This window comes from Notolepis coatsorum (assembly GCF_963971535.1).
Source record: "Notolepis coatsorum genome assembly, chromosome: 4".
Lineage (NCBI taxonomy): Eukaryota > Metazoa > Chordata > Actinopteri > Aulopiformes > Paralepididae > Notolepis > Notolepis coatsorum.
Window position 1 is genome coordinate 20,571,372 of NC_140168.1, and position 25,982 is coordinate 20,597,353.

At 44.8% G+C, this 25,982-nt stretch overlaps 1 protein-coding gene across 2 annotated transcripts in view; it reads right to left on the minus strand.

The window, feature by feature from the left end:
• Positions 1-25,688, minus strand: part of thrap3b (thyroid hormone receptor associated protein 3b) — a 30,686-nt gene extending 4,998 nt beyond the window's left edge. Inside the window, exons 1-11 of one of the 2 annotated variants that reach the window (XM_084313249.1) lie at positions 25,285-25,688; positions 15,546-15,697; positions 7,952-8,827; positions 6,930-7,024; positions 4,998-5,538; positions 4,365-4,537; positions 4,020-4,131; positions 3,439-3,514; positions 2,309-2,493; positions 1,663-1,924; positions 863-1,048 (exon numbers count right to left, since the gene is read on the minus strand). In XM_084313249.1, the coding sequence (XP_084169375.1) occupies positions 863-1,048; positions 1,663-1,924; positions 2,309-2,493; positions 3,439-3,514; positions 4,020-4,131; positions 4,365-4,537; positions 4,998-5,538; positions 6,930-7,024; positions 7,952-8,827; positions 15,546-15,673 (2,634 nt within the window). In that variant the 5' untranslated portion in view covers positions 15,674-15,697; positions 25,285-25,688. The remainder of the gene's footprint in view (positions 1-862; positions 1,049-1,662; positions 1,925-2,308; positions 2,494-3,438; positions 3,515-4,019; positions 4,132-4,364; positions 4,538-4,997; positions 5,539-6,929; positions 7,025-7,951; positions 8,828-15,545; positions 15,698-25,284) is intronic. The other variant, XM_084313250.1, reaches the window with a different exon arrangement.
• Positions 25,689-25,982: the final 294 nt, after the last annotated feature.

The following is a 25,982-nucleotide window of genomic DNA, read 5'->3' on the forward strand; positions in this document are numbered from 1 at the left end:
GCTCAACCATATCAGAAATGGTAAATGGTGCATTTATAAGGTGCTTTATCCAAAGCGCTTTACAATTTGTTCCTCACGTTTTACCCCATTCACACACCGACGGCGGAGGCAACCGTGCAAGGTGCCATCCTGCTCATCGGGAGCAGTTAGGGGTTAAGTGTCTTGCTCAAGGACACTTCCGACACGCTGCCCGGGAGGAGCGGGGAATCGAACGGGGACCCTCCGGATTACCAGACGACTGCTCTACCTCCTGAGCCACTGGCACGCTGCCCGGGACTCGAACGGGGAACCTCCGGATTTCCAGACGACTGCTCTACCTCCTGAGCCACTGGCACGCTGCCCGGGACTCGAACGGGGAACCTCCGGATTTCCAGACGACTGCTCTACCTCCTGAGCCACTGGCACGCTGCCCGGGACTCGAACGGGGAACCTCCGGATTACCAGACGACTGCTCTACCTCCTGAGCCACTGTCACCCCTATATCATCTGGGTCAACGGGCACAGTTTGTAACGGTGGAGGACGGTTTACACCAAGGGGCTACCATTCCAAGGTTTCAACCTCAAAATATATATACTCAATAATTAAACATATCACCATATATACCATGTCGATATATATATATGGTTTATATTTCTTTTAGTTTTATTTTTTCATTCGTTTATTTTTAGATTTTAGAGCACTCCTATTGGAAAATGCTGCTCAGTGTACGTACCGACTTATTGCTCCAAATATCCCCTTGCAGAAACACATGCATGCATGCATTTCACCAGAGGGGGCAGCAGAGGGGCAATGTTCTCTCTAACCCGCCAGGCCACACAGCAGCCCCGATGAGCCAATCAACGAGGAGACGTGGAAACTCACCAAGTAATATTTCCTGCTCTTGGGAGTGTACTCAGGGTCCCACTCCTCCTCGGGAAGCCTCGTTGGAGGGGCATTCATATTGGGCGGGTTGCCATTGTTGCTGCTGTTGTTGTTGTTGCTGCTGCTGCTGTTGTTGCCTGGGTAATTGCCCCTGTTCCAGCCCCAACTGCCCCTCATTCTGGGGAACTGAAACCAAAACGACAAGGCAGGTTTCAAAAGGCAGGAAACACCACCAGGTGCCAAAGGCATTCGTAAGGTTTGAAACCTTTTGACTTAACACTAACTACAGTAAAAACTTAAGTACAGCAGGACAGTAGTCCCAGAGTGGTGCCAGTCATCTTTGGTCCAGAGATCAAAGCAAAAGCAACGATCAATGGACAATCCTAGCGCTGTAAAAGAAAACGGGCGAAAAAGTAGACTAGATTGTAGGAAACCAGGAATTTATTTAACCCTTTCACTACCACACTACCGGCGGGTTTTATTTTTTGTCGTGTGGCAGTGAAAGGGTTAACCTTCTGTATTGTCGCAGTGAAAAGGTTAACCAGTTGGTAGTGGAAAGGGAGTGGTTAAGATTTGAGGGATGTGTGCTTTACTTTACCTTACTAAAATCAGGCAGTGCATGGATTATGTATGAGAGATACCATCGCCACCACACTATGTTCCTTTATCATTAGTGGGGGGGAAGGTTCTAGAGAAGCGCAATCTACAGACACGTTATTAGGATGGAGAAATTAAAAAAGTCAGAATCAGAATCTTCCCAGTGAAAAGTGTAAAAATCGTAAAAACAACAACAGACTTACGAATCCGCGCCCTCTGCCTCGGTCCATGTTGTAGCCTTCGTAATCGCGGGGCCCCCTGTCCCCGGGCCCCCTGTCCCCGGGCCCCCTGTCCCCGGGCCCGGCGTAGTCCCGCGGGTATCCGCGGGGGGGACCGTAGCCCTCCTCCATGTGCTCCATGCCCTCGCCCTTGTACTCCCGCCCCCTGAAGGAAGGAGGGTAGGGGGAAGGAGAGGAGGAGGAGGAGGAGGAGGACGGGGAGTGATCACGCTTCTTCTTACTTTTCCTGTAGACAAAAAGTTTTTTTTTTAAATGTCAGATGAGAGTGCCAGAATAGGAATATTACTTTATTTGGGGGATAATAGGTTCTAAAGTAAATAAAAATATTAAAATAAAAAATATGTAGTTAAAACTGCAGGAAAATATGAAAGTATTGATTGAACAGGGTTGACGATATAAATTTGGTGAAATAAAGCAGAGTTCACCACGCGTTAGCGCCCATTAACCTACCGGTGTGCATTATTTGTACATGATGCCATTATTAGCTTTCCTAAATACAGCCAGTCCATACCCAACCAATTTCCTCTACAAAAATGCCCACAAACTAATCAGGAAATGAATGAAAGCAGCCTGTGGTGAGATATATAGCGCTCGTTTGCTTTGAGCCTACTTGGATTTCTTGTGGTGCTTGGCAGCCTTCTCCGAGGACCTCTCTCGGCTGGGTCCCCGGGACCCTCCGGAGCTCTTGGCCCCGTCCCCCCGCTTGTACTCGCGCTCCTTCCCGGCAAACCGTTTGCGCCGCTCAATATCCTGACGCAGGTCCATCACGTCTCCCTTGAGCTTTTTACCCGGGTCCTGTGAGAGATACATGGCCGTGACCGTGTTAGCTACCGCCTTTACTTACAGACACGTGACAATACATGGACATCTTTTAAAATTATTATTTGTATATATATATATATAATGGTGTTAAATCAAGTGCGTCATCGCTTCTTAAATGAGATATACTATTTAGTAAACATGGGAGAATCAAATACAAGAACAGAATACTGAAAACAAAAACAAAATCTATACAACATTACAGTGGAAACAAAATAGGTTAAATATCTGTAGCATTGCAACTCCCCCTACTGGTGATTAAAAAAAATTATATTTTATTCTGACAATGGCCATCACTACTACACTTATGTTTAGCACTTTGAGATTTGGTTCCAAATGTAAAGTGCACTACAAATTAAATGTATTATTATTATTAATACAACTTGATAGAGGTGCAGGTAGACACTTAGTATGAACATATGTGTACAAAGAAACGGAACGTCTTTATCTTAAAAAAAAACATGAACCTTGTCCATTACTACAGTAAACATCACCAGTTGTGGGAAACCAGCAGTGCATGCACAAACCAACTCTAACATAAATCAGCTGTTCATAAAGTCACAGTTCTATTCTTTTTTTTTGCTTGGATCTTTGAGGAATAATACTTACAAGGTTAATGGCATTGATTAGGGTCCCTTCAGAGGCTTGGAACACAGGCTCTTAAGTCACCTCCTTTTAGCCTTTTGCTTGGGTTGGTACACATACCCAATCAATAACCATATCTCATAGCAGGCACGTGGGGGAGGGGCTTGCTTGGTATTTACAAAAGACATTTGGGCTCTCTTTTGATTTAGACTTATGCATCCTTTGAAAGAAAAGCACAAAAGCTGAACACTGCTGCTTGTGAACATCGTCTCAAATTCTGTTGCGTGTTGTTTTTCTCTTTTTTCAAATACTTCAAATTTCAAAAAGGCCGGTCACCTTGTAGCTGATCTCCTCCATATCCTCAAACAGGTGAGAGTGCCTCTTAAAGGCACTGGGGGAGACATCGATTCTCCTGCGAGAGAAGCAGAGAAGACGCCAGCGGTGAAGTTGGTGACAAATTCCACCGGCCTGGCCGTGTGGCAATAAAAGAAACTTGAAACTTGAATGACGGGACAAATACTGTATTTATATATGTATAGAAATATACTCTCACAAATTTACAACAGCAAAAGGTTTCACACACCACGATTCTCATGTTGCATCGTTAACAAACCCGATTGGTGGACAATACAGACATTTACAAGAAAATAAATTCTTTAGCTTGATCGCCCTCCAGTGGGAATTGAACCAGTAACCCTGGTGGTGCCACGTTCTACCCTTTGAGATACACAGGGAGCCAGAGTAGATATAGCTGGTGTGCTTATTATTATTATTATTATTATTATTATTATTATTATTATTATTATTATTATTATTATTATTATTATTATTATTATATGATGTATATATATGATATATATCTACATATGTATATATATGAGTATATGATGCTTCTACAGGGAGAAAGACGACCATACCTGTGGATCTCTGGGCTCTTCCTTGGCTTCATGGTTTCTAGCTCTGCGGCTTTTCTTTGGTACATGGCAAAGCGCTCGCTTAGAGTCATGTCCGAGGAGCAGAAGTGTTGGGCTGGAGGAGGGAAAGGAAAAGCTGTGAACACGACCCAGACGCTCCAGAGAGCAAATCAAGCCAACCTTTCAAAATGACTTCATCCCATCAACCGGACATTTAATTTCAATCTCCGGCGTGTGAATCCGGCACATCCCGGCACCAAAAAAACCACCCCCCTTGTTGCCGCCGCTATCCGAGAACCAGGAGACGGGCCGAGCCCCCGGGGGGCGGCAGCTGGACCGGTACTGTACCTTTGATGTAATGCACGATAGTGACTATGTGCTGAGCGAACAGCTCGGAGGGTGTGCGGCGGAGCTGCGCCGACTGAATGTGCTGGAAGATGGAGCGGAACTCCTGGTCTTTCTTAGGATTGACCAGATCGCGGGACAAGCGGCGGTCTTTCGTGGTGGACCCTGTGGAAGAGCTGAGGAGGAGGGACAGAGCGGGAACGGTGACGAAGAGCGGAGAGAGCGAGATAAGAGAGACGTACGGTGCGACAACTATCTGCAGAGATACGTCAAAGAGTTGTTATTGTGTGTCGTTATCACACATGCAAGGCTAAACGGATGATATATAGATAACTTATATCGTAATCTGTAAAAGCGTCACTAATCAAGCACCAATAGAACAGCTAAATAATGCATAACAATAATAACAAGTGTTGGGAAGATTCTTGAATATCCATATCTCCTGGCTTCGTTTGAAAGAAATATCTAACATTTAGGCAGAAGACCTTTTGTGTGAGACAAATTATTTTCTTATTCGTTTGATTCAATTTTGCTTTCCTTTTTCCTCATTAAAAAAATTATAGAGAAATGTGCAAGGAAATGTCAAATTTTCAGACAGTGGCCAGCCAGCCCCCCCCCCCCCCCCCCGGCACATACCTGGGCATCTCATCTAAGGAGCTAACTTTGAGCTCAAAGTCCTCCCTCTTCCCGGAGGAGCGAGAAGGTGGAGGCGGAGGGGGAGGGGCCGGCGACTCCTCCCTGGCGACCGGGAACAAGGGCCTGTCCTTCTCCCTGGGGGGCGCGGCGACGGGCGCCGGGCTGGCCCTGGAGGCCTTCTCTTTCTCTTTCTCCTTCTCCTTCTCCTTCTCCTTCTTCTCCTTCTTCTTGGCCTTCTCCTCCTTCTTGGAGCTGTGCTTGCGGCTGCGATACAGCTCCTCCTCCAGGTGCTCCCGCTCCTCATCCACCTCCGCCTCCACCTCCCGCCGGCTCTTCTCCTTGGCCGGGGGCGGGTAGGAGGAGGAGGAGGGCGGGTAGCTGGGCTCGTCCTCCCACTTGCCGAAGATGTCCCGTGCCGTGAGGGAGGTCATGGGCTTGTCGTCCGCTTCCCCCTTCGTCTCCCCGTCTTTCAGGCTGTGAGACTTGAGGAACTCCTCCTCGTCGGCGTCGAAGAAGGCCATGGCTTTCTCCTCCTTGGAATCTGCAAAAGATGCAGGCGATGTTGGCGAGATGTTTTGTTAACGTCGACGCCATAACCCTTTCACTACCACATTACAGAAGGCTAACCCTTTCACTACCACACTACAGAAGGTTAACCCTTTCACTACCACACTAGAGAAGGCTAACCCTTTCACTACCACACTACAGAAGGTTACCCCTTTCACTACCACTACAGAAGGTTAACCCTTTCACTACCACACTACATAAGGTTAACCCGTTCACTGCCGCACTACATAAGGTTAACCCTTTCACTACCACCCTACAGAAGGTTAACCCTTTCACTGCCACACTACAGAAGGTTAACCCTTTCACTACCACACTACATAAGGCTAACCCTTTCACTGCCACACTACATAAGGTTAACCCTTTCACTACCACTACAAAATGTTACCCCTTTCACTACCACTACAGAAGGTTAACCCTTTCACTGCCACACTACAGAAGGTTAACCCTTTCACTGCCACACTACAGAAGGTTAACCATTTCACTACCACACTACAGAAGGTTAACCCTTTCACTGCCACACTACAGGTTAACCCTATCACTGCCACACTACAGAAGGTTAACCCTTTCACTACCACACTACAGAAGGTTAACCCTTTCACTGCCACTACAGAAGGTTAACCTTTCACTACCACACTACAGAAGGCTAACCCTTTCACTACCACACTACAGAAGGTTAAGTATATAATATGTATCCATTGGCATTCTGTTAACAACTCTACAAACTGTTTATGTAACTGAGCAAACACACAATAATGACAGGCCATGGTCAAAAAGGATCCGTAACTATATAGGCTGCTCAGCCTGCTCATCACCAGAGCAGAGAGTGGGAGGGGAGGATGTGAACGTGCACTTTTAGTTTGGTACCAAGAGCTGGACTGTTTCCCTTTCCCTGACTGACAGCTTCTATTTGAAGGGGGTCCATTACCACAGTGCTGGACTGAACACTCAGCTGCCTACATCCAAGCCTCAGTCACTCACTCACACACACACAAGGAGTAGAGAGGCTCTCCAGTGAGTCTGAGAGCAATGGCCTCATCTCAAGCTGCGCCCTCTTTTCTTGATCCTCCAATCGCAACTATTATAATGTTTGTCTGAGGAAAGCCAAAGCAACAGTTGTGATTGGAGGATGAAGAAAGAGAGGGCGGGTTTGAGATAGGTCAATTGAACATGGACATTGAACAAGGAACATTAACTTTTTTTTAATGAATACGTTAATACGTTGCACAATTTCTATATATCCTTTTATCGAAACTCCACACGTTTCAATTTGTGTCTGTTCCGAACATCTTGAAACCAGTGCCAGGTGGGAACGCAGGCGGTCTCTGTTCCCCAACATGAGAAAGATGCTGCTGTGGCCGTTCTTACCTTTCTCTAGTTCTCGGTCTGTGGCGCTCTGGTCCTTATCACGGCCGTTCTCCTTCTCACTCATCTGATTTTTGTTCTTACTCTCCGCCAGGAACCTGGGACAGACGACAAGGACCTTTACCTCTGGTGCCGTCATGCGGAGGACCATTACTGAATTCATGTGTCAATGCTTTTCTGTTTTGTGAAAACATGAGATACGACATTAACAATAAAAGGATGAAAATGTCAATAACATTCTTATACCATTTCTCACAGAATGAAACTGAAATTAAAACTAGAATAACACGACTTACTGATGGCCAATTCATGATTTTGTTACAGTATGAAAGATGTCAGTTTCTTTACATTCACGTTAAGTGTCCTCGTTAGTGATGCACATTCTGAGTGTATCAGAATGATCAATTAAGAAATTCTCTGGGGATAAAAACAGAATGATGCAGATGTATTCATTTATTTTTACAAGGCTATCGTGCAAGGAAAAAAGTAATGTTGAGAGATTAATTTACCCTTGGCACTGCCTAAGACCATTTTACAGTTATACAATTGACAGCTACCTGCTCTAATTTGACAATTGGCCTATCTCGAGCCCTAAAGGGATTAATGAATGCGAACCAAGTAATCACGTAATTAATCAATGATAATTATTGACAATTGCCCATCCATCCCTAATGCAAACATTAGTGACCAGGTCTCACACCACGGTAATAATGATACTTACTTCACCACCGCCTCCTAAACTAGGGGGCTTTCACACAGCCTCTGTTATTATTGCACAGGAGATGAAACACGGCCAGCGACCTTTTCAATTTTAAATCTAGAAAGAGCCGTCAGTGGCCTCTCTCCACTTTTAAATGTATTCTTCCAGGGATCTTTGTAGCTTTTGGCAAAGACTGAACACATTTTTTGAAAGAGTAATTACATTTCACATACTGAAGAGACTGAAAAGAAATGAGGACAAATAACATCGTGGAAGAAAAATTCATTGATTTTTTTTCTCTCTTTCTAAACTGGGTGAAACCTACTTTTTGAAGGCAGAGGAAATGGCGGCCTTATCTCCAACCTTGGGGGCGTCGTCCTTTGAAAAGAATCCAAAGCCACCGAAGGAGGCGGTGGGCCCCGTCTTCGAGGGGCTCTTGGCGGCAGGGCCGGGGGGACTGCCGATGGTCCTCCACAGAGGGCCCCCGCTGCCGGGCCCTTTGCCGTCGGGGGACGGCTCCCCCTTGGACCCGGAGGACTGTCCGGCCTGCGGGCTGCCGCTCTGCTTGGGGCTGGCGTCGTAGTCGATCCATTTCCCCCCGGAGGCCTTCTCGATGGCGCTGCCGTCCGGCCCCCCTGGGCCCCCCGGCCTGCTGGCTGGCGGGGCCTCCGCGGCGGCGGGCCTCTCCTTGGCGTCTTTGGAGCCGTGCTTCTTGCCGCCGCTGCTGCGGCGTCGGGGCGACGCGGAGCGCGAATGGGAGGAGTAGCTGGAGCGCCTCGAGCGACGGGACCGGCCGGAGGACGAGCGGTCGGAGTAGCTGTGGGATCGCTTCCTGGGCGTGCGGGACCGCCCCCTCCGGGGACTGTGCGAGTGGTAGTCCTGGTCGTGGTGGTCGTGGTGGTCATGGTGGTCGTGGTGGTGGTCGTGCCAGTTGCCGCCGCCGCCACCGCCACCTCCGCCCCCCCGCCAGTTGTCGGCCCTGTAGCCGTAGTTACCCCCGCCCCTGCTCTGGTAGCGGCCCCGGTTGGGGTAGAAGCCCCGGCTCCTGCCGCCGCGGTAGTTGAACGGCCTGCTGCGGTAGCCGCGGTCGTAGCCCCGGTAGCCCCTGCCGCCGCTGCCGCCGCGGTTGTTCTGGTAGTCCCTGGTGGGATAGTTTCTGTGGGACGGAGAGTGGGACCTGGAACGGGAACGAGACCTAGAGCTAGAGGACAGAAGAGGAGAAGAGAGAAGAATATAAAAGAGGAAGGGCAAATAAGGAGAACGAAGAAGAGGCAAGACGAAGAGCGAAGAAGAAGTGTGAATTGAATTGAAAACCTTTATTTATCCCCGAGGGGAGATTCAGATGTCCATCACAGCATAACAGCAATTTAAAAACAGTTAATGTAAACAGTTAATACATAACATACACTTATTTAGTATGTGTTAAAAACAAGATGGACAAGTATATAGGGCTAAGAAATAGCTAAAATAGGGCTAAAATATAGATACAAGTGGTGAAAAGAAAAAGAAACGAGTCCAATCGTGATGTTAATTAAATTAATTGGTTACAGACAGTCCACAACCCAGCTCCTCCAGTCCACGGCAGTTAGCCCGTCCTGGCCCTGTTGTGGAGCCTGATTGCCACCGGCACAAAAGACTGCCCGAAGCGCTTTGTGGTATGTCGGGGGGGGGGATAAGTATGTGGCTAAACGTGGACCGCATTGCGGTCAGCTCATCATGGAGGGGGTGGCAGGGGTTCTCAAGGATAAGCATACAGCTTGAAGATGAAGAGTGAAGAAGAAGAAGCAGAGGAAGTCGTTAGTGAAGCCACAAAGGAACAAGTGAGTCTAATCTCTTTGTCCACACTCACTGACTCAGACTTTGCAATGCATTGTTTTACTTAAATAATTACTGGCAATAAAGCTGAAATAGGCCTATACAGTGGCAAAGAAATATTTGCGTGTATGCCTATACTACTATAATAGGCTATTCCTAATTGTATTCACTTTATTATTATTATTAAGCTGCAGCTTAGTGGAACAAAGGCCTCCCGTACACAGTCTTCTTCACTTGCAATTCAAATCTATTTATTGGGAACAATATTCGGTACAAAGACTTTCATCAAGTTAAAAATGTGTTTATTGCAAGTGAAGAAGACAGTCGTGTGTCTGCAGTCCTTGTTCTCTTCTCCTGTACACCTGTCCATCTACAGGTGTGAAAATGTTCTGCTAAATGATTAACCTGCGGCTTGCAATTTAATTTCTATCGGCACTTTATATGTGTATATGACGAAAGTGAGGATTTATTATAAACCCACATTCAGTTTTTTATTATAATAACATACAAGATCTTAGGTTACTGATGGTGTACTTAACAGCTGACATCGACTGTCGGTTGAGAGAGAGAGGGAGGGACATTCCGAATGCCCTTCCTACTCAGAACCCTCAAACCCTCTTCTGAACTCGAGAACTCGTAAATACATCTGTGACGGGTCACAAGTCTGTGAAGGCTCCGTCTGCGAGTCGTTAGTCTGGACATTGAGATTTTGCTCCTGGCCTCCTTGTATTGTGCTGTGGTCATCAACACAAGGGGGCAATATAACATCGGCAGCTGAAACCAATCCTGAGCCTGTGCAGACATCATGTGACGAGCAATTCACCAATCAAGCTCCATCAAAGTGACTTTCCCTGAGTGAAGGAAATATCGGAAAGTATACAAAAGGGAATATCATGAAATCCAAGATCTATGCAGTGTCTGACCAATGCCCTTGAGAATAAATACCCCATTGAGTACAAAAGACAGCGTTAGTGGGGAAGGGACAAGACATCAAAAAGGGAAACAAGCAGAATATGCTCGACAATATATAACTAACACACCAAAGAAGAGACCAAAGACCGCAGAACACTGACCAGCAACTAGAATGAGAATAAAGATCAAACAACGCACATTACTATGCGCCGAACTTGTGAGAGAAGTACCGTAGTTACTAATGAAGCCTAGTTCATGAAAAGTAAGACTCCCCCCAGCGCTGCATACAAACCTAGACCTCCAGTGAAATGTAAAGTAGAAGGCAAATCTTCTATGCAAAACATGTACTTAACATAAACCACACGAGGATAAGGAAAATTACAGGCGAGATATTCAAGTGTAATACTTGCCAACCCCCCCCCCCCTTCTCTCAGCTTACCGGTTGCACCTTTCCATTGGAATAGAATGCTGATGGACCTGCAGCGTGATACACAAGTTACTGTCCCATGAGTGAGATACACTCTTTGCCTCCTTGGTGTGTGTGTGGAGTGTTAACAGTGGCGGCCGACTGTTTCTACAGCTCTGCTAATCTTTGGAGTAGGAGGGGGCAGAGAGAGAGAGAGAGTGGGAGGGAGATTTAGCCTGGCGCTAGTAGTACTCCCTCTCTACTTCCACACTAACCTCTTTAAAAACTTGGCAGAGGGTTCCTGGGTTAAAGTCACAGCAGGCTAAGATGAAGGAGGAAATGCTGAATAAGATGCTGAATTAAGAGACAGCCACCCCTCCATCGATTCAGCAGAGACTGAGAGTCAAATTAAAAGGGATGGGGGCTGATGGTAGCAATATTTTCTAATTGATAGAATGAAAAGCATCATCAAGCTGTAAGATGATAATCAAGTAGCTTGGAGCTCCTTGGCACTTCCTCTATGGAAACAAAAGGACAGTGGTTCCCGGTTCAATTCCCGCTCCTCCCGGGGAGTGTGTCGAAGTGTCCTTGAGCAAGACACGTAACCCCCCAACTGCTCCCGATGAGCAGGTTGGCACCTTGCATGGTCGCCTCCGCCGTCGATGTGTGAGTGAATGGGTGAATGTGAGGAATAAAATGTAAAGCACTTAGGATAAAAGCACTATATAAATCAAATTGTTTGTTTGTTTAACCTTTATTTACCCAGGGTAGGTTCGCTGAGCACATATGCTCTTTTTCAGGAACGCCCTGCTTCACATTCACACAGTTAAGATAAGATAAGATATTCCTTTATTGATCCCCTTGGGGAAATTCAGGCATCATAGCAGCATGGGGGAAGGGGGGGGGGTACAGGTAGTAAAAACAACACAAGCTGTGTAAACAAATGTCAATATAATTTACTATCTAACTAGCTGGAAAAGTTCCATTCACACCTGGGAGCTGCCCAGTACAACCACAGTCTGCCACCGTTGGCCACTGAGCAACTCCACTGGAGCAGTTGGGGGTTAAGTGCCTTGCTCAAGGGCACTTCAGCAGCAGATTCTTCCTGCCGGTCCCGGGGATCGAACCGGCGGCGGCGGCGACCTTCCGGTCACAAACCCGCTTCTCTAACCTTTAGGCCACCGCTGCCATTTACCAAAAGCTGGATCCTCCGAGGGAAGCAACAGTTGTGATTGGAGGATCAAGAAAAGAGGGCGGGGTTTGAGATGGGTCAATAAAATTGCAATTTAATAGTTGAAACATGATACCTCACTCGACTGACCTCACTTGGATGTACAGCAATACCGTGGGAAAGATGGTATGGGTTGTGGTTAGGGTTGCCGCGGTGATGTGGAATTTCCCATGACTAATAATAAACCCATGGCAACACCGGTATTACCAGTGACACCGGGACATTTTACAAAATGACGCTTAATGTCTGTGTAGAGAGCTCACTTTGACCGTTAACGCCATGTGGCTACATTGATCAGCTGTGTCTGTCCGTCACAACGTCTGTTAAACCAGCGGACAGTAATTCCTTTCAGTCACTTTTCTATCTGTTCATTGACGGACGGATCAATGTATTGATCATATACCGCGCAGACATGCCGTTGCTGGTCTGGACTGGTCGTCTGAGCTCCTCTCCCAGTCGAGCTTTCGCTGCTGCAGGTTTAATCCTAAATCTTGTTTCCATTGGAATAGAATGCTGACCTGCAGCGTGATACACAAGTTACTGTCCCATGAGTGAGATACACTCTTTGTCTCCTTGGTGTGTGTGGAGTGTTAACAGTGGCGGCCGACTGTGTTTCTGCAATAAATATGTATATCCTTCACGTGAAGATAAAACAACTCTGTAAATGAGAGTGAAACCTAAAAACAGCTGCTGTCCACGCCGACACGTTGGCCAAGTAATGAACTGGGTGGACGCCTGAACACCTACTGACACCGGTTTCATCGACTACCATGCCAAGCCTAGTTGTGGTTTGATATAAGATCCTAATACTGCACACGGTATGAAGATATCGTAAGATATCATATGATATATAGAATATGAAGAGAAACGGCGGTTTGCAACAGGAAAGGAGGTGGAGAGGTAAAGACACAGCTGAAATATGAGAGCAGTTAGTTTCCTGCGGTTTTGAACAGATCTCACTATAGTCAGACCACCGCAACACTTCCGGTATTCTGAAATCATGGGAGAGAGAGCGGGGGGAGAAAATTAATGAATGTGGATGAGAGCCTTGACATTAAAGGATAACTCCACTTTTTTTTTTTTAAATTAGCTTATTTAACATCTTCCCTGGAGTTAGACAAGAAGATACATACCTTTTTTGTCTCTGTGCGTGCATTTTAGCTTTGGGAATAGACGCTCCGTTAGCATAGCTTAGCTTCATCACTGGAAGTGGGGGAGGACAGTAGCCTTACAGTGCCTTACAGTGTATTGCAAGGTCTGACATTGACCAAACTTGATATGCATGACCTTGGTGGGCTCTATAGCTAAAATGCACGCACAGAGACAAAAAAGGTATGTATCTTCTTGTCTAACTCCAGGGAAGATGTTAAATAAGCGAATTTAAAAAAAAAAGTGGAGTTATCCTTTAAGTAGTTGTAGCTACGGCTGTGGGCGTGCTGGAGACATGATCCAATAGACTTTTATATCCGCACCTACTCCCGAACTCCGCATGCGCAGATTGCCCACGGAGTCTAGGTTCATCAATCTGCGCATGCGTAGTTCGGGAGTAGCCAGGTGTGAAAAAGTTACTATAGCTCGGCAGAGAAAGTGCCCATCGACTTGGGATTGGTCTCTCCGTGTTCAGGAGACTCAGGCGACACGTATAAAAGTAAGATTTAAGATTTGTTTATTAAGGACAATGCAAATTAATGAACATAATTTACATGAGTGTATGCATAACATCACAGCATGATAGGGACGTAAATATGCCGGGAATAGCACAGGGCTCATTTCCACCCGTAGTCCTAACATAAAACAAACACAAAACGGACCATACAACGTTCATTCATAAAAACTGACATCACTGACATGACCACACTAACATGACATTCAGTCAGTACAACATCACTAATTGGATCATGTCTCCAGCACCCCCACAGCTACAACCACTTAATGTCAAGGCTCTCATCCACATTCATTAATTTTCTCCCCCCGCTCTCTCCTCCATGAGCTCAATGTAACACGGAAGTGCAGTGGTCTATCATCAGAAGCGGATATTACAGGCCGATGTTTAGACGACCTCGATTTTTCCTTCCATCTAGCATCATATCCACCAGATAGTAGCGTCTGTGCTGCTGGCAGTGTTATCATAAAACCTTCAAGAATTGATGGCAGCTTTTAAAAGGTTTGTGGGAAAGAACATTGAAACATCTCATCACTATTTATCTTTAAAATGTTTATATAAGTCAATTGAGAGGCCGTCTGGTCCCGCTGTTTTTCCGGATTTTAATGCACCTATGGCCTCTGATCTCTGTTATGTTTAATTTTTCATCCAGGGTTTTCTTTCTTTCTTCAGAAATTTTGGGAATGTTAAGTTTATCAAGAAATTCAGTTTGGGTATCTTCACTAATGTTATATTCTGAACTATATAATTTTTCATAAAAGGTTTTAAATGCTGTATTAATCTCTAATGGATCGATTGTTATTTCCATTTCCATCCTCTATGTTAGTGATTGTCCTCTGTCTGTTGTTGATGCGCCATGCAAGGAGTCTACCAGGCTTTTCTCCTTGGTCGTAATAATTCTGTTTTAGCCTCATCAAATTTGCAGCAGCTTTATCGTATGTTATCTCGTTGTATTGAGTTCTAAGTATTAATAATTGTTTTGAAATTACATGTTCGTTCTGTCCTTTCTGAAACCTTTCGTTCTCAAACATTTTGATTTTGGATTCCAGATCTCTTATCTCTCATTCTTTCTCTTGTCATTCTACTTGTGTAGCTTATAATTTGACCTCTAATATATGCCTTGAAGGCTTCCCATCTAATTGTGGCCGACAATCTCATCACTATTTAAAACTAAATCTGTGATGTAAGGAAATGGCATACAGTCATAAAAGAAGTCTTTATCAGCAGATTAATCAGTTATTCGTTATTTTGCTCCTTAAATACTGATCCAAAAATGGGTAACGCGGGCCGATTAAAATACTTCTAGCGCATGAATAAAAAAAGATTCCGAGGTCAGTGTTCAGATGGCATACAGTCGGGGGAACTTTAAACCCTGGGAGGGTTAGGGTGTGGCTGGAGTTTACCAGTCGGGGTGGTCTCATGTGGAGGGTTACGGTGTGGCTGGAGTTTACCAGTCGGGCTGGTCTCATGTGGAGGGTTACGGTGTGGCTGGAGTTTACCAGTCGGGCTGGTCTCATGTGGAGGGTTAGGGTGTGGCTGGAGTTTACCAGTCGGGCTGGTCTCATGTGGAGGGTTAGTGTGTGGAGTTTACCAGTCGGGCTGGTCTCATGTGGAGGGTTAGGGTGTGGCTGGAGTTTACCAGTCGGGCTGGTCTCATGTGGAGGGATACGGTGTGGCTGGAGTTTACCAGTCAGGCTGGTCTCATGTGGAGGGTTACGGTGTGGCTGGAGTTTACCAGTCGGGCTGGTCTCATGTGGAGGGTTACGGTGTGGCTGGAGTTTACCAGGCGGGCTGTTCTCATGTGGAGGGTTACGGTGTGGCTGGAGTTTACCAGTCGGGCTGGTCTCATGTGGAGGGTGTGGTGTGTAGTTTACCAGTCGGTGACGGTTTACCTGTGACGGTGTTTCCTGGATCTGGAGCGCGATCTGCTCCTGGAACGAGATCTGGTGTAAGACCTGGACCGGGTCCTCGATCTTGATCTGGAGCGGGTCCGAGGTGGAGAATCTGGGGCCTTTGACATCTCTGCAGTCAGGGCTGTCTAACTCTGAGGGAACAATAAAAGGAAGAAGGGTCTAATGTTACTTGACTATCAAGTATAAAGTCATGGTTATGTTTTAAGAGTTTGACCAATTCGCAGACCTACATGATTCAACTACTGAATACAATCACATGTCAATCGATGCCTTACTTGATACTAATTTCAACACAATTCCATTCTTTCATATGTCAAAATGTATTCATACTACAGAGCTGGGGCTGCTTGATTATGGCAAAAATACATTTCAAAATAACTGGAGAAACGCACCGTGGCTCCCTCCTCCCTCTCAACACGAGCCGACACTACCGCTTGGGTGTGGTGGGAGGGGCAGAGCACACCGCTGTGAAGGATGGGTGCGCCGTGTTTACAACACAGGACTAAATGAGAGCAACGCAGCATGTGGCGCAATAATAATTGTATCTCGATTATCTTGTTTTCATTTGTGATCGAAAACATTTTATAAATTTTTTCTTTCACATTTCCATACACTGTATTGAACGTCATTTTATATTTTCTCTCCAAATCTTCGATTCTGTATCGAGTTCATCACACACCCATATTAAAAAAAACTCTCATCTCTTTAAACCTTTTGCAGACCATTTTCATTTCATGATCGTGTGAAAGAATTATGCTCCTCGAAATAGGGCTGACCTTCGAATATTTTTTTGGAATTCGAAGCGTCGGGGCCGAGATTCGATTATAATTCGAAGCTTAGATATATAAAAAAAAAAAAAAAAAAGTATACAAACTAAACACTGCTTTCATGAAATATTGTAAGCCGTCATTTCAGGCAGCACAATGAACACAAATCTGTCAGTGCCGAGTCCGACCTCATCTTAAATAACAAACAGCATTGCTTGTTGTAGTTAACAAAGAGAGGCAGAGTTGATTTTGCAAAAAAATAAATATATATATATATATATATATATATATAAATATATTCAAATTTTATTTTCATATTCGAAGCCCATGCCCATCGAACAAAGCTTCGAAGTATTTAAGACAGCCCTACCAATATCCAACAAAAATGTGCCCAAATCACAGGAGAATGATCACCGTGGTCATGACTCATATACCATCCACATTAACCAGGTGCCCTTACGCATAGGGTTGGGCACCGAAAACCGGTTCTAATAGGTAACAAGAATTTCGATTCTAAATTTCGATTTTTTTTTTTTTACTTTTTTTTAATTTAATACCCTAGTTACAGTACAGCAACCAAATTAAACTGTATCAAGTCAACTGAAAATGTGAATAGTATGATTTTCTTTTTGAAAGAAAAAAGAAAAGAAAAAATCTCCTTCGAAATAAGCTGTCACCTGTTTTGACATGCACCTCAAAGAATCGGAATCGAGAATCGTTTAGAACAGGAATCGATATGGAGAATCGGAATCGGAACCGGAATCGTTCAAATCCAAACGATGCCCAACCCGTTACGCATCACAAGGAGCCGACATGTCCGCGGGCATCCTCTTGCTTCGTCGGCTTGCCTCAGCAATCGCCACGATTCGGCTATACTAGTATACATTTCTAGAGCCGTCGACAGGCTGGGTCTGGAGCGAATGACATAGCACCGTGTCCCCTGTCATCGAGACCCCTGCACTTAATACTGCTGCCAACACCCCCAACACCCCCTTATCACAATACTGGCACACTGGCTAAAATTAGCAGCAATACAGAGAAGATAAGTTATAAACAGTCAGATGAGGCATTCCTTATCTTTTAAGACAGCAATATAGACGGATGGAAATGCTACGGCGATATTATGCACAAAGGCCTGCGACACAAAGTCAGCGGAACAGCCACACTTCGCAACAGAGCAGAGTCTCAGACACGAGACGAACAATCGGCTGAAGGGCAGCGAAGCTGTCTGGCTCATCTTCAGAGTGAGGGATTGTAACCTAAATAGCCTGTCTGCTCGTCGAGCACAGCTGCCACAATCCCCTGCAACGGGCCAAACCAGCAGAGACACTGGTGTCATCACGATACCAACATGTTGTTGACTTTGATACCGATACCAGCCTGAGTATCACGATACCGGTTCTAGAACGATACCATGGCAAAAACCTAAAACAACAGGAAAAGTAATGGATTATAATATATAGGAGAGAGAGAGAGAGAGAGAGAGAGAGAGAGAGAGAGAGAGAGAGAGAGAGAGAGAGAAAGAGAGAGAGTTTTGGGCTCAGCCCCTCCCATTCCTCACTTTCAACAAGATTTTTAATTTTTTTTTTCCCTCCACTTTCCTCAGATTTTTCTCCCATCCCAATGTTAGTCGTATGCCAATTCCCAATCCCCGTCCTGGTCGCTGCGCACTTACCCCCCACAGTGAGATCATCTGGGAGAGTGGAGGCTATCACGTGCTTCCTCCGACACACGTCCAGCCAATCAACCGCTTCTTTTCACCTGGCAGCGCGGATCCTCCCTGAGAGGGCGTAGCGTGTGGAAGGATCACACTATCCCACTCAGGTCCTATCCGCGCTTAGCAGGCGCCCCGACCGAACTGTAGGAGTCGCTGTTTACAACGACCCAGACCCACCCCGCCAGCTTCTCCCACCCTCTAATACAGCCAATTGTATTAGTGTGAACGGCCAGCCAAGCTGGTGACAATACCGGAGCTGTGAGCTGGATTCGAACAGGCGAATCCAGCTCACAGCTCCGGGGTTGGTGACGAACGCAATCTCCGCTACGCCACCTAACCACCCCTCAACAAGATATTCTAAAAGTATCGATATTAATAAAATAAGTAAATAAAAAGCATTAAGAGTATTGGACCGTGTTTAACTAAGAGACAATATCGGGACCGATCCCAGGGATTATGCCATGTTTAAATGCAGATTAGGGCTGCACAATTAAATCGGAAAAGAATCACAACCTCAATTCATAGACCTATGAATTCTCATCTCTAAATTATGGTGATTTTATATTGTATTTTTTACTTAAAAAACGTTTACTTTTTACTTAACTTTTTAAAAATTATGACGAAAAATAAGAATTGTGAGAGAGTATCGTGATGTCAATTCTTAGAGAACATCGAGATTCACATTTGAGCAAGAATCGTGCAGCCTTAGTGCAGATATCCAGTCATGATACCATATTACATGAAAATATATACGAAAAAGATAAATTGATATTCTATAAGACAACATAGCAGATGACTTGAACATCAAGCCCAGGCAGAATGCAGTGCAGATGAGGCAGCAGCAGAATGCAGTGCAGATGAGGCAGCAGCAGAATGCAGTGCAGATGAGGCAGCAAGCAGAATGCAGTGCAGATGAGGCAGCAGCAGAATGCAGTGCAGATGAGCCACCAGGCAGAATGCAGTGCAGATGAGCCACCAGGCAGAATGCAGTGCAGATGAGGCAGCAGCAGAATGCAGTGCAGATGAGCCACCAAGCAGAATGCAGTGCAGATGAGCCACCAGGCAGAATGCAGTGCAGATGAGGCAGCAGCAGAATGCAGTGCAGATGAGCCACCAGGCAGAATGCAGTGCAGATGAGCCACCAGGCAGAATGCAGTGCAGATGAGGCAGCAGCAGAATGCAGTGCAGATGAGCCAGCAGCAGAATGCAGTGCAGATGAGGCAGCAGCAGAATGCAGTGCAGATGAGCCACCAGGCAGAATGCAGTGCAGATGAGCCACCAGGCAGAATGCTGTGCAGATGAGCCACCAGGCAGAATGCAGTGCAGATGAGCCACCAGGCAGAATGCAGTGCAGATGAGGCAGCAGCAGAATGCAGTGCAGATGAGCCACCAGGCAGAATGCTGTGCAGATGAGCCACCAGGCAGAATGCTGTGCAGATGAGCCAGCAGCAGCTAGTCAATAATACTGGACACAGCGTGGCCGCTGCACAGCGGACACACAAGGAGGCCGCTTGGGAGGGTAAGGAAGTTACTCAGTATTCACACACAGTATAACGCATTTTCAAACCCATTTCCATTTCATACTAGGCTTAATAAGAAACAAAAAGGGTTCAGTTGCGCAATTCAATGGCGTTTCTCTGGGAACCCACCCACGAGGAAAACATTGACAGTGGCACGTTAGCTTGTGACCCAGGTCACGACCGTGTCAGAAGAACAAGGTCAGAGCTCAAGTGGCGGATACGTTTTCTATTACAATGCTCCAAAAACATTCCGTCTAATATTTGAGTCAACTCTACGGTTCACCAACAACCAGTGCTGCTGCAGGGTTAACCATTTGGTAGTGTGGTAGTGAAAGGGTTAAACGGGGCCGACATCTTGATTAGAGCGTAAAACGTGTTATTTCCACTCCCAGTCACATTCTAATCATCATGGCAGTGCCAGCCGTCGCCGAAGCCTGTTTTTGGGATTCAAACTTAGGCAGGGTTTTTCCGAACGGACGTTCAAACCTTTGTTTTTTTAAATCATGGAAAAAATTTGCGCCTAAATAATTTTTCTGGTTCAGTACTGTCGACTTTAGGCACATTACGCATATAACTTACAACATATGCATATATTGCTGCGGTCAAAAATGGTTATTAAAAGTAGTAGTACCTACTTACTGGTCACAGGAGGCTTCAATAACGTTTGGACGGTAATCCATTTTGTGAATCCATTTGTTGAAACAACATCTTTGTTGGCCGACGGCTCCTGCCATCTTAATTTAGCAAGCTTAACGTGCATAGCTTAACGTGCATAACATACCTAACCTGTGTAACGTTAAGTAACTTGTGTTCCGCTGGGAAAGTTCAGCAATGACATCATTGCATACACTTGGGTTAATCCAAACGCCCATTTGGAAACGTTGTATTATGAAATTAGACGGGCGAGTGTGAGTGAGTCTCTCTCCCTCTTTTTTTTTTTGCATGATCGATTCATTTCCTGATAATTTATGACGGACGGTGACCCCTCCTCATCTCGACTAGACTGTGTGTTCGTTCGTACGCGTGACGTTCAAATTATTGTAAACACAACATAGTACTGTGATATTCTGATATAAGGCTGTCAAAGTTAACGCGATATTAACGCGTTATCGCCCGATTCTATTAACGCCACTAATTTTTTTTAACTCACGATTAACTTAAAAAATATATATATATATATTTTTTTCTAGAAATCACTCAGGTGTATTATTGATGCTCTCATTGATACTATGTTTGTTTCTGATGTGTGTGTGTGTGCGTGTGTGTGAGATATATAGAGAGGGGGGTGAGATGAGGAAGGGGCAAGAGAGAACGAGAGCTGGGAGAGTGTGTGTGAGAGAGGGGGGGGGTGTGTGATTACTTAGCCCTTGTGTGGGTGAATGTAACATGTTCCTAACGTTTTCTTTCCCCTATTATTTCATGCACACTTTATTCATCGTTTTAAATTATTCTTTTCTTTTAAGTTATTTTGTGCATCACTCTGTTTTGAATTTGATGCAAATTTGCAATGAATTAGGGTCATCCTTTTGTGTTAAATGGCTGCATAAGGCTGTGTGTCCAACCCTAATGTGAGTCGTCATGTCTAGATGTAGTCCTCTGTCATGGTATGTAGTCCCTATTGTTTTCCCCCGGGTGTACCCAATTACCATTACCCCAGGTGTGTGTTGTCTCGTCATCCCCTTGTGTATAAGTAGTCTGTCATCCCTTCCGTCTGGTGCTGATCCTGTCTGTATAGTTCTGTGTTTGTCTTGTTTATTATTTGATGTTCATTTCTTCTAACATTTGGGCTCAGCCCTCGTGCCCAGTAAACAAATACTCCATTGATAGGTTGGACCAAATTATGTAGGTGTAAAAATATCGATCCCTATTATTGCAATCCTTCCTTACCTTTTTCATCTATATCATTTCATTGAGCTGTACTTAACACAATACAAGGATTCAGTGTCCCTGTATCCTCAGATTCCTCACTCGCCTGTTCCGTTTCAGATCAGAGTTCTGTCTTTTCTGTTTCATTTGCTTGTGGTACTGGTCGATTTGCTGAAGCACTGTACAGGGAGATATAGGCTATTTTTATAAGATATTCCTTTATTGATCCCCTTAGGGAAATTCAGGCATCATAGCAGGATGGGGGAAGGGGGTACAGGTATGGTCGTGGTAATAGTAGAAGACATAAATATAAGCAATAGTACAGTTATAGTGCAGATAGAAGCAGTGTAAACAATATAATTAACTCATATTCATAACTATAAAAATGCGACTAGAGGCATTTTGTTTCAAAAGTGTGTCATCTACTGTTACCTATATTGCGCCCTGTGAGACAGGTGGAGAAACAGCAGTTTATCTTGTGCAGAAGATGACAGACAGTGGGGGGATGGATCATGTACACTTGTTGTGTACCTTTTGAACAAATATTGGAAGTCGTTTTTTCGTTTGAAAAACGAATGTGCAAGTAAAGATTTCAGTGAAGCAAAGCCATACTTTGCCTTGACACGACGCTGTCCTGCTTATTGTTGAAGTGCATGAAAGACTGCTAGTTTTACATTTACATTTAGTCATTTAGCTGACGCTTTTATCCAAAGCGACTTACAAGTTCTGTACGACAGGTCATCAGGAAGGGTACAACAGTCTATCAGCTGAGTAACAATATTCATCAAAGTGTTGCGTGTTACAGTGTAGGTTAGTTTATTAGGACAAGTGCACGGTTAGTTAGGGTTAGATTTTTTTTTATTTGAATTTTTTGCTATTTGGGCGGTAGGTGAGATGAAATTACTTCCGTGACCTTCGACTTTGGATAATGTGAATCCCATGCACTCGACCATGTCAAATCTTAACTCGCAGACGGACACTCTGAAAAAATTGTCACATATCATTTCAGAAAGAAGAGCCCCCGCCCCCCTAAATGAGTAAAACAACGTTCAAGATGAAAAGTAATATTTCCTGTACATTCTTCCAATATTTCCCATTAACATCCGGCAGAACAGGATCTAAGCCTACCGTTTTAATTAAAACCAAACTGAATAATCACCATTATTGACTACCACTCGAGTCCAGTTTCACGTGAGGAGGGCGGTTGCACATTTTGAGCTCTGTGAAATAGGGACTCCAAAAGAGCAACAAGGAAGAAGAGACATGATGGGTTTGTCTCGTGGTTAATAATTAGCCTACACACTGCAGAGTTTGCATGCGCCTTATATCCGCCGCTTCCCCGCCGCTACTGCCCTCATTCCCGAGGCTGTGCAGAACGCACTGCAGAGTGCACATGCATGCACTGAATGGTAATTACTGCGCAGTGCCTCTGTGCATTCCCTTTCTCTCCGTATCATCAACTGGATGGATCCCCAACTAAAAATGTCCCTCCCTTTGACATTCAAAAGAAAAGCTGGCGGTAAAGGGCATGAATATTTCACCAAATTATTCCACTTGAATAAGGTGGGCTGGTTTCAGGTCCTGCCGACTCACTCGAGCTGCCCGTACAACAGAAGCACTCAGCGCTCAACTATAACTCAAGCGATAGCTCCTCTTGCCACTGACGTTAGAGAACGACACGATGGTGCAGCATGAGACACCTAGAGAAATACAGGCTACAATCTGCACGCCTCGCTTCTTAGTGTAGTCAGAGTCAGAGATTTGATTTGCCATGTATGGATGAATCCACATTGGAATACAGGTACAGAGCAATACTGTGTGTCTGTCTACAACTAAACCAATACAGGAGCAGAGCAAACAGTACAGAAAAAAACATGGACAGTAGGAAAAAACACAGTATAAAAGGACAAATGCTAAGGTTAAGATCAACATCCCCTAAAGTGCATATCATAGTAAAGTGCATAATGCACAATTTACAGTAAAAGGGCATGCATATAATCAAGTGCGTAATGCACAGACACACGGAAACAGCACTTCCACAACCTGACTAGTTACACACCAAATTAAAAATAAAATAATATATAAATCTAGTGAAATGCATCTTAATATTCGCAATCATTTTCCGCCAGGCTAGTCACACAGGATGTGGCATCAGAGTTTAGTTCTGTATTATTTGCAGCTCTAAGAGATCTAGGGATATATCAGTCCAATACCAGGTTAATAGAATATCGGTATCTGAGAATTTCTGCAATACTAAATCCCAAATACATCCAACATACCAGACATCAAAGCAAAGTGACTTGATTTGCTGCATTTCTGACACATTCTCGTTTCTCTCTAATGAAGACAAATGTATTACATATCTCAATCATTTTTATCTGATGACCCTAAAATTACGATCCATGTCTATATACTGTTCATTAAAAGTAATGGTTTGGATCGGTACTCTACCCAAAGCCCAGGTATCAATTCAGTATCGGGACATAAAGAATTGGATCGGTGCATCCTTAATCTAAATATACCATCTCTTGTGCTTTAACCAAGGGTGAGCAGCAGCTTGTGTGAAAGCGTAAAGAAAAGAGGTGTGAGTCAAGACAGGCACGTCTGTTGTCCCATCCCGGACTCATCCAGGTAGTAGAATCTAGCCAGGCTGGTTTGTGGACGTGATGTTGGCCAATCAACGTGAGACACGACTGTATTTGTTGTTTGTGAAACACTTGCCAGTATCAACACAATCCAATAAGGATCTGTCCCTTCTGTCGCTATGAGACGTGTCTAGTTTGAGGGTTTGGTTAGGCCTACAGTATTGAGGTGTTGCCCCAATAGCATGCAGTATCTTATTTTATTTGGTCTGTGGCCTATTCTATATGACTGAGCAATGCAAATAGTCAAAGTACTTGAATCCTTGTAGAATTCAATCTCTCGCACGCCTTTGCCTAAGCAATAAGATTCACATGATTGTAAACTGAGGGGGGGAAAGAGCTTGCTAGTTCCACGGCATGACACATCTTCTTGATGTTCAGGTCAAATGGCAAGGTGGCTCAAAGTCCCATCTCCACTACTGGTTGTTTCACCATGTATCATACCCATTGTATATTATTATTGGGAGGCAATCGATATCCCAAGTAGTGCATTGATTGCCCTAGCAGCACTAAAGGGACACTTCACCAAAAAAAATCCAATGCTGATATATTTTGCACATAATCTCACACACATTCAAAAACTCTAAATCATGAAATGATGATTGAGAAATAACAATACCGTATCCGCTACCTTATCATTTAATCCCGAGATGGATACACCGGTGGTCATTAAAACAAATGTGCTCTCAATAACTCAGTCAAAACTAAATTAATACATGTATGTGTGTGAGATTATGTGCAAAATAAAACCAGCATTGTTGATTGATTGATTGAAAACTTTATTTAACAGATTGCAGAATGGGTACAGTACAGTACAGCTCAATACATACAATTGTTAAGGGGATGCAGACCAGAGAAAGACTTTCGTCTTGTTTACATCAGGGTCCCCCATCACCATAATAATTTAGATTAAGTGCCCCTTTAAAGCGGCAACCAACGTTACATAAATATAAATACAGCTAATAACTATGGCGGCAGAAGATAACAACACAGTACATCAAGAAGAAGGTCCCCATATCGATTAGTAGAAAGTAACCTCACCGTCCATGTTTAGTAACACACACGCTCAACAACAACCCACATCGACAGCAAACGGCATCATTATTATTGCCGTGTGCTATAAAAAGCACAAACCGTAAATTAGCTGAGCAGCTGCTCGTAAATGTTAAGAGAAAAGCCAAAGGAACACTGGAATAATCCACCTACCGTGTGACAGGTTCTGTGAGGAGACTCGAGGTGTTTTTCTTCCAGTTTAAAGATTGCAGAAGTGAAGCAACCTTTGAGCTGCTGCCTCCTTCCTGGTTTAGCTTGTTAGCTTAGCCTGTTAGCTTGTTAGCTTAACACCCGCGGCTAACCAACTGGCGACGCGGAGCTAAGCTAGCAGCTGGGTAGCAACAAGGCAAACAAATCGTATCAGGAATGCCTCCCGACTGGAGGCACGGCGTTCGTTCGACGTGCTATTTTTTTTCGTTATTCGTAATTAACAAGCTAATTAATGAGCCTACCAAATGACCTATTAATATAGCTATTGTAACGTTACATTATTCGAACGTGACACACGGTAACCACCACCACCACCGCTGGTCGCCTGCTCTCGGTGCCTCGCGCTGCTCGCTGCTGACTGTGGGACTCGCGCGAGACAGACGGCGATAGATTCTAAACCCTGCAGCAGCCAGTGGGTCAAATTTCTTCTTCAGCTCTTTCGATCAAGTGCCCTCACCTCTCCTCTCTCCCAAGACTGCCAACAAACACACCTTTCACCACTGTGTCTCCACCTCCTCCCCCCCGACAATACCAAAATAGGTATAGGAATCGATACTACTACCTACTACTATGAAATGGGGACCCTGATGTAAACAAGACGAAAGTCTTTCTCTGGTCTTGCATGAGCTGTACTGTATAAA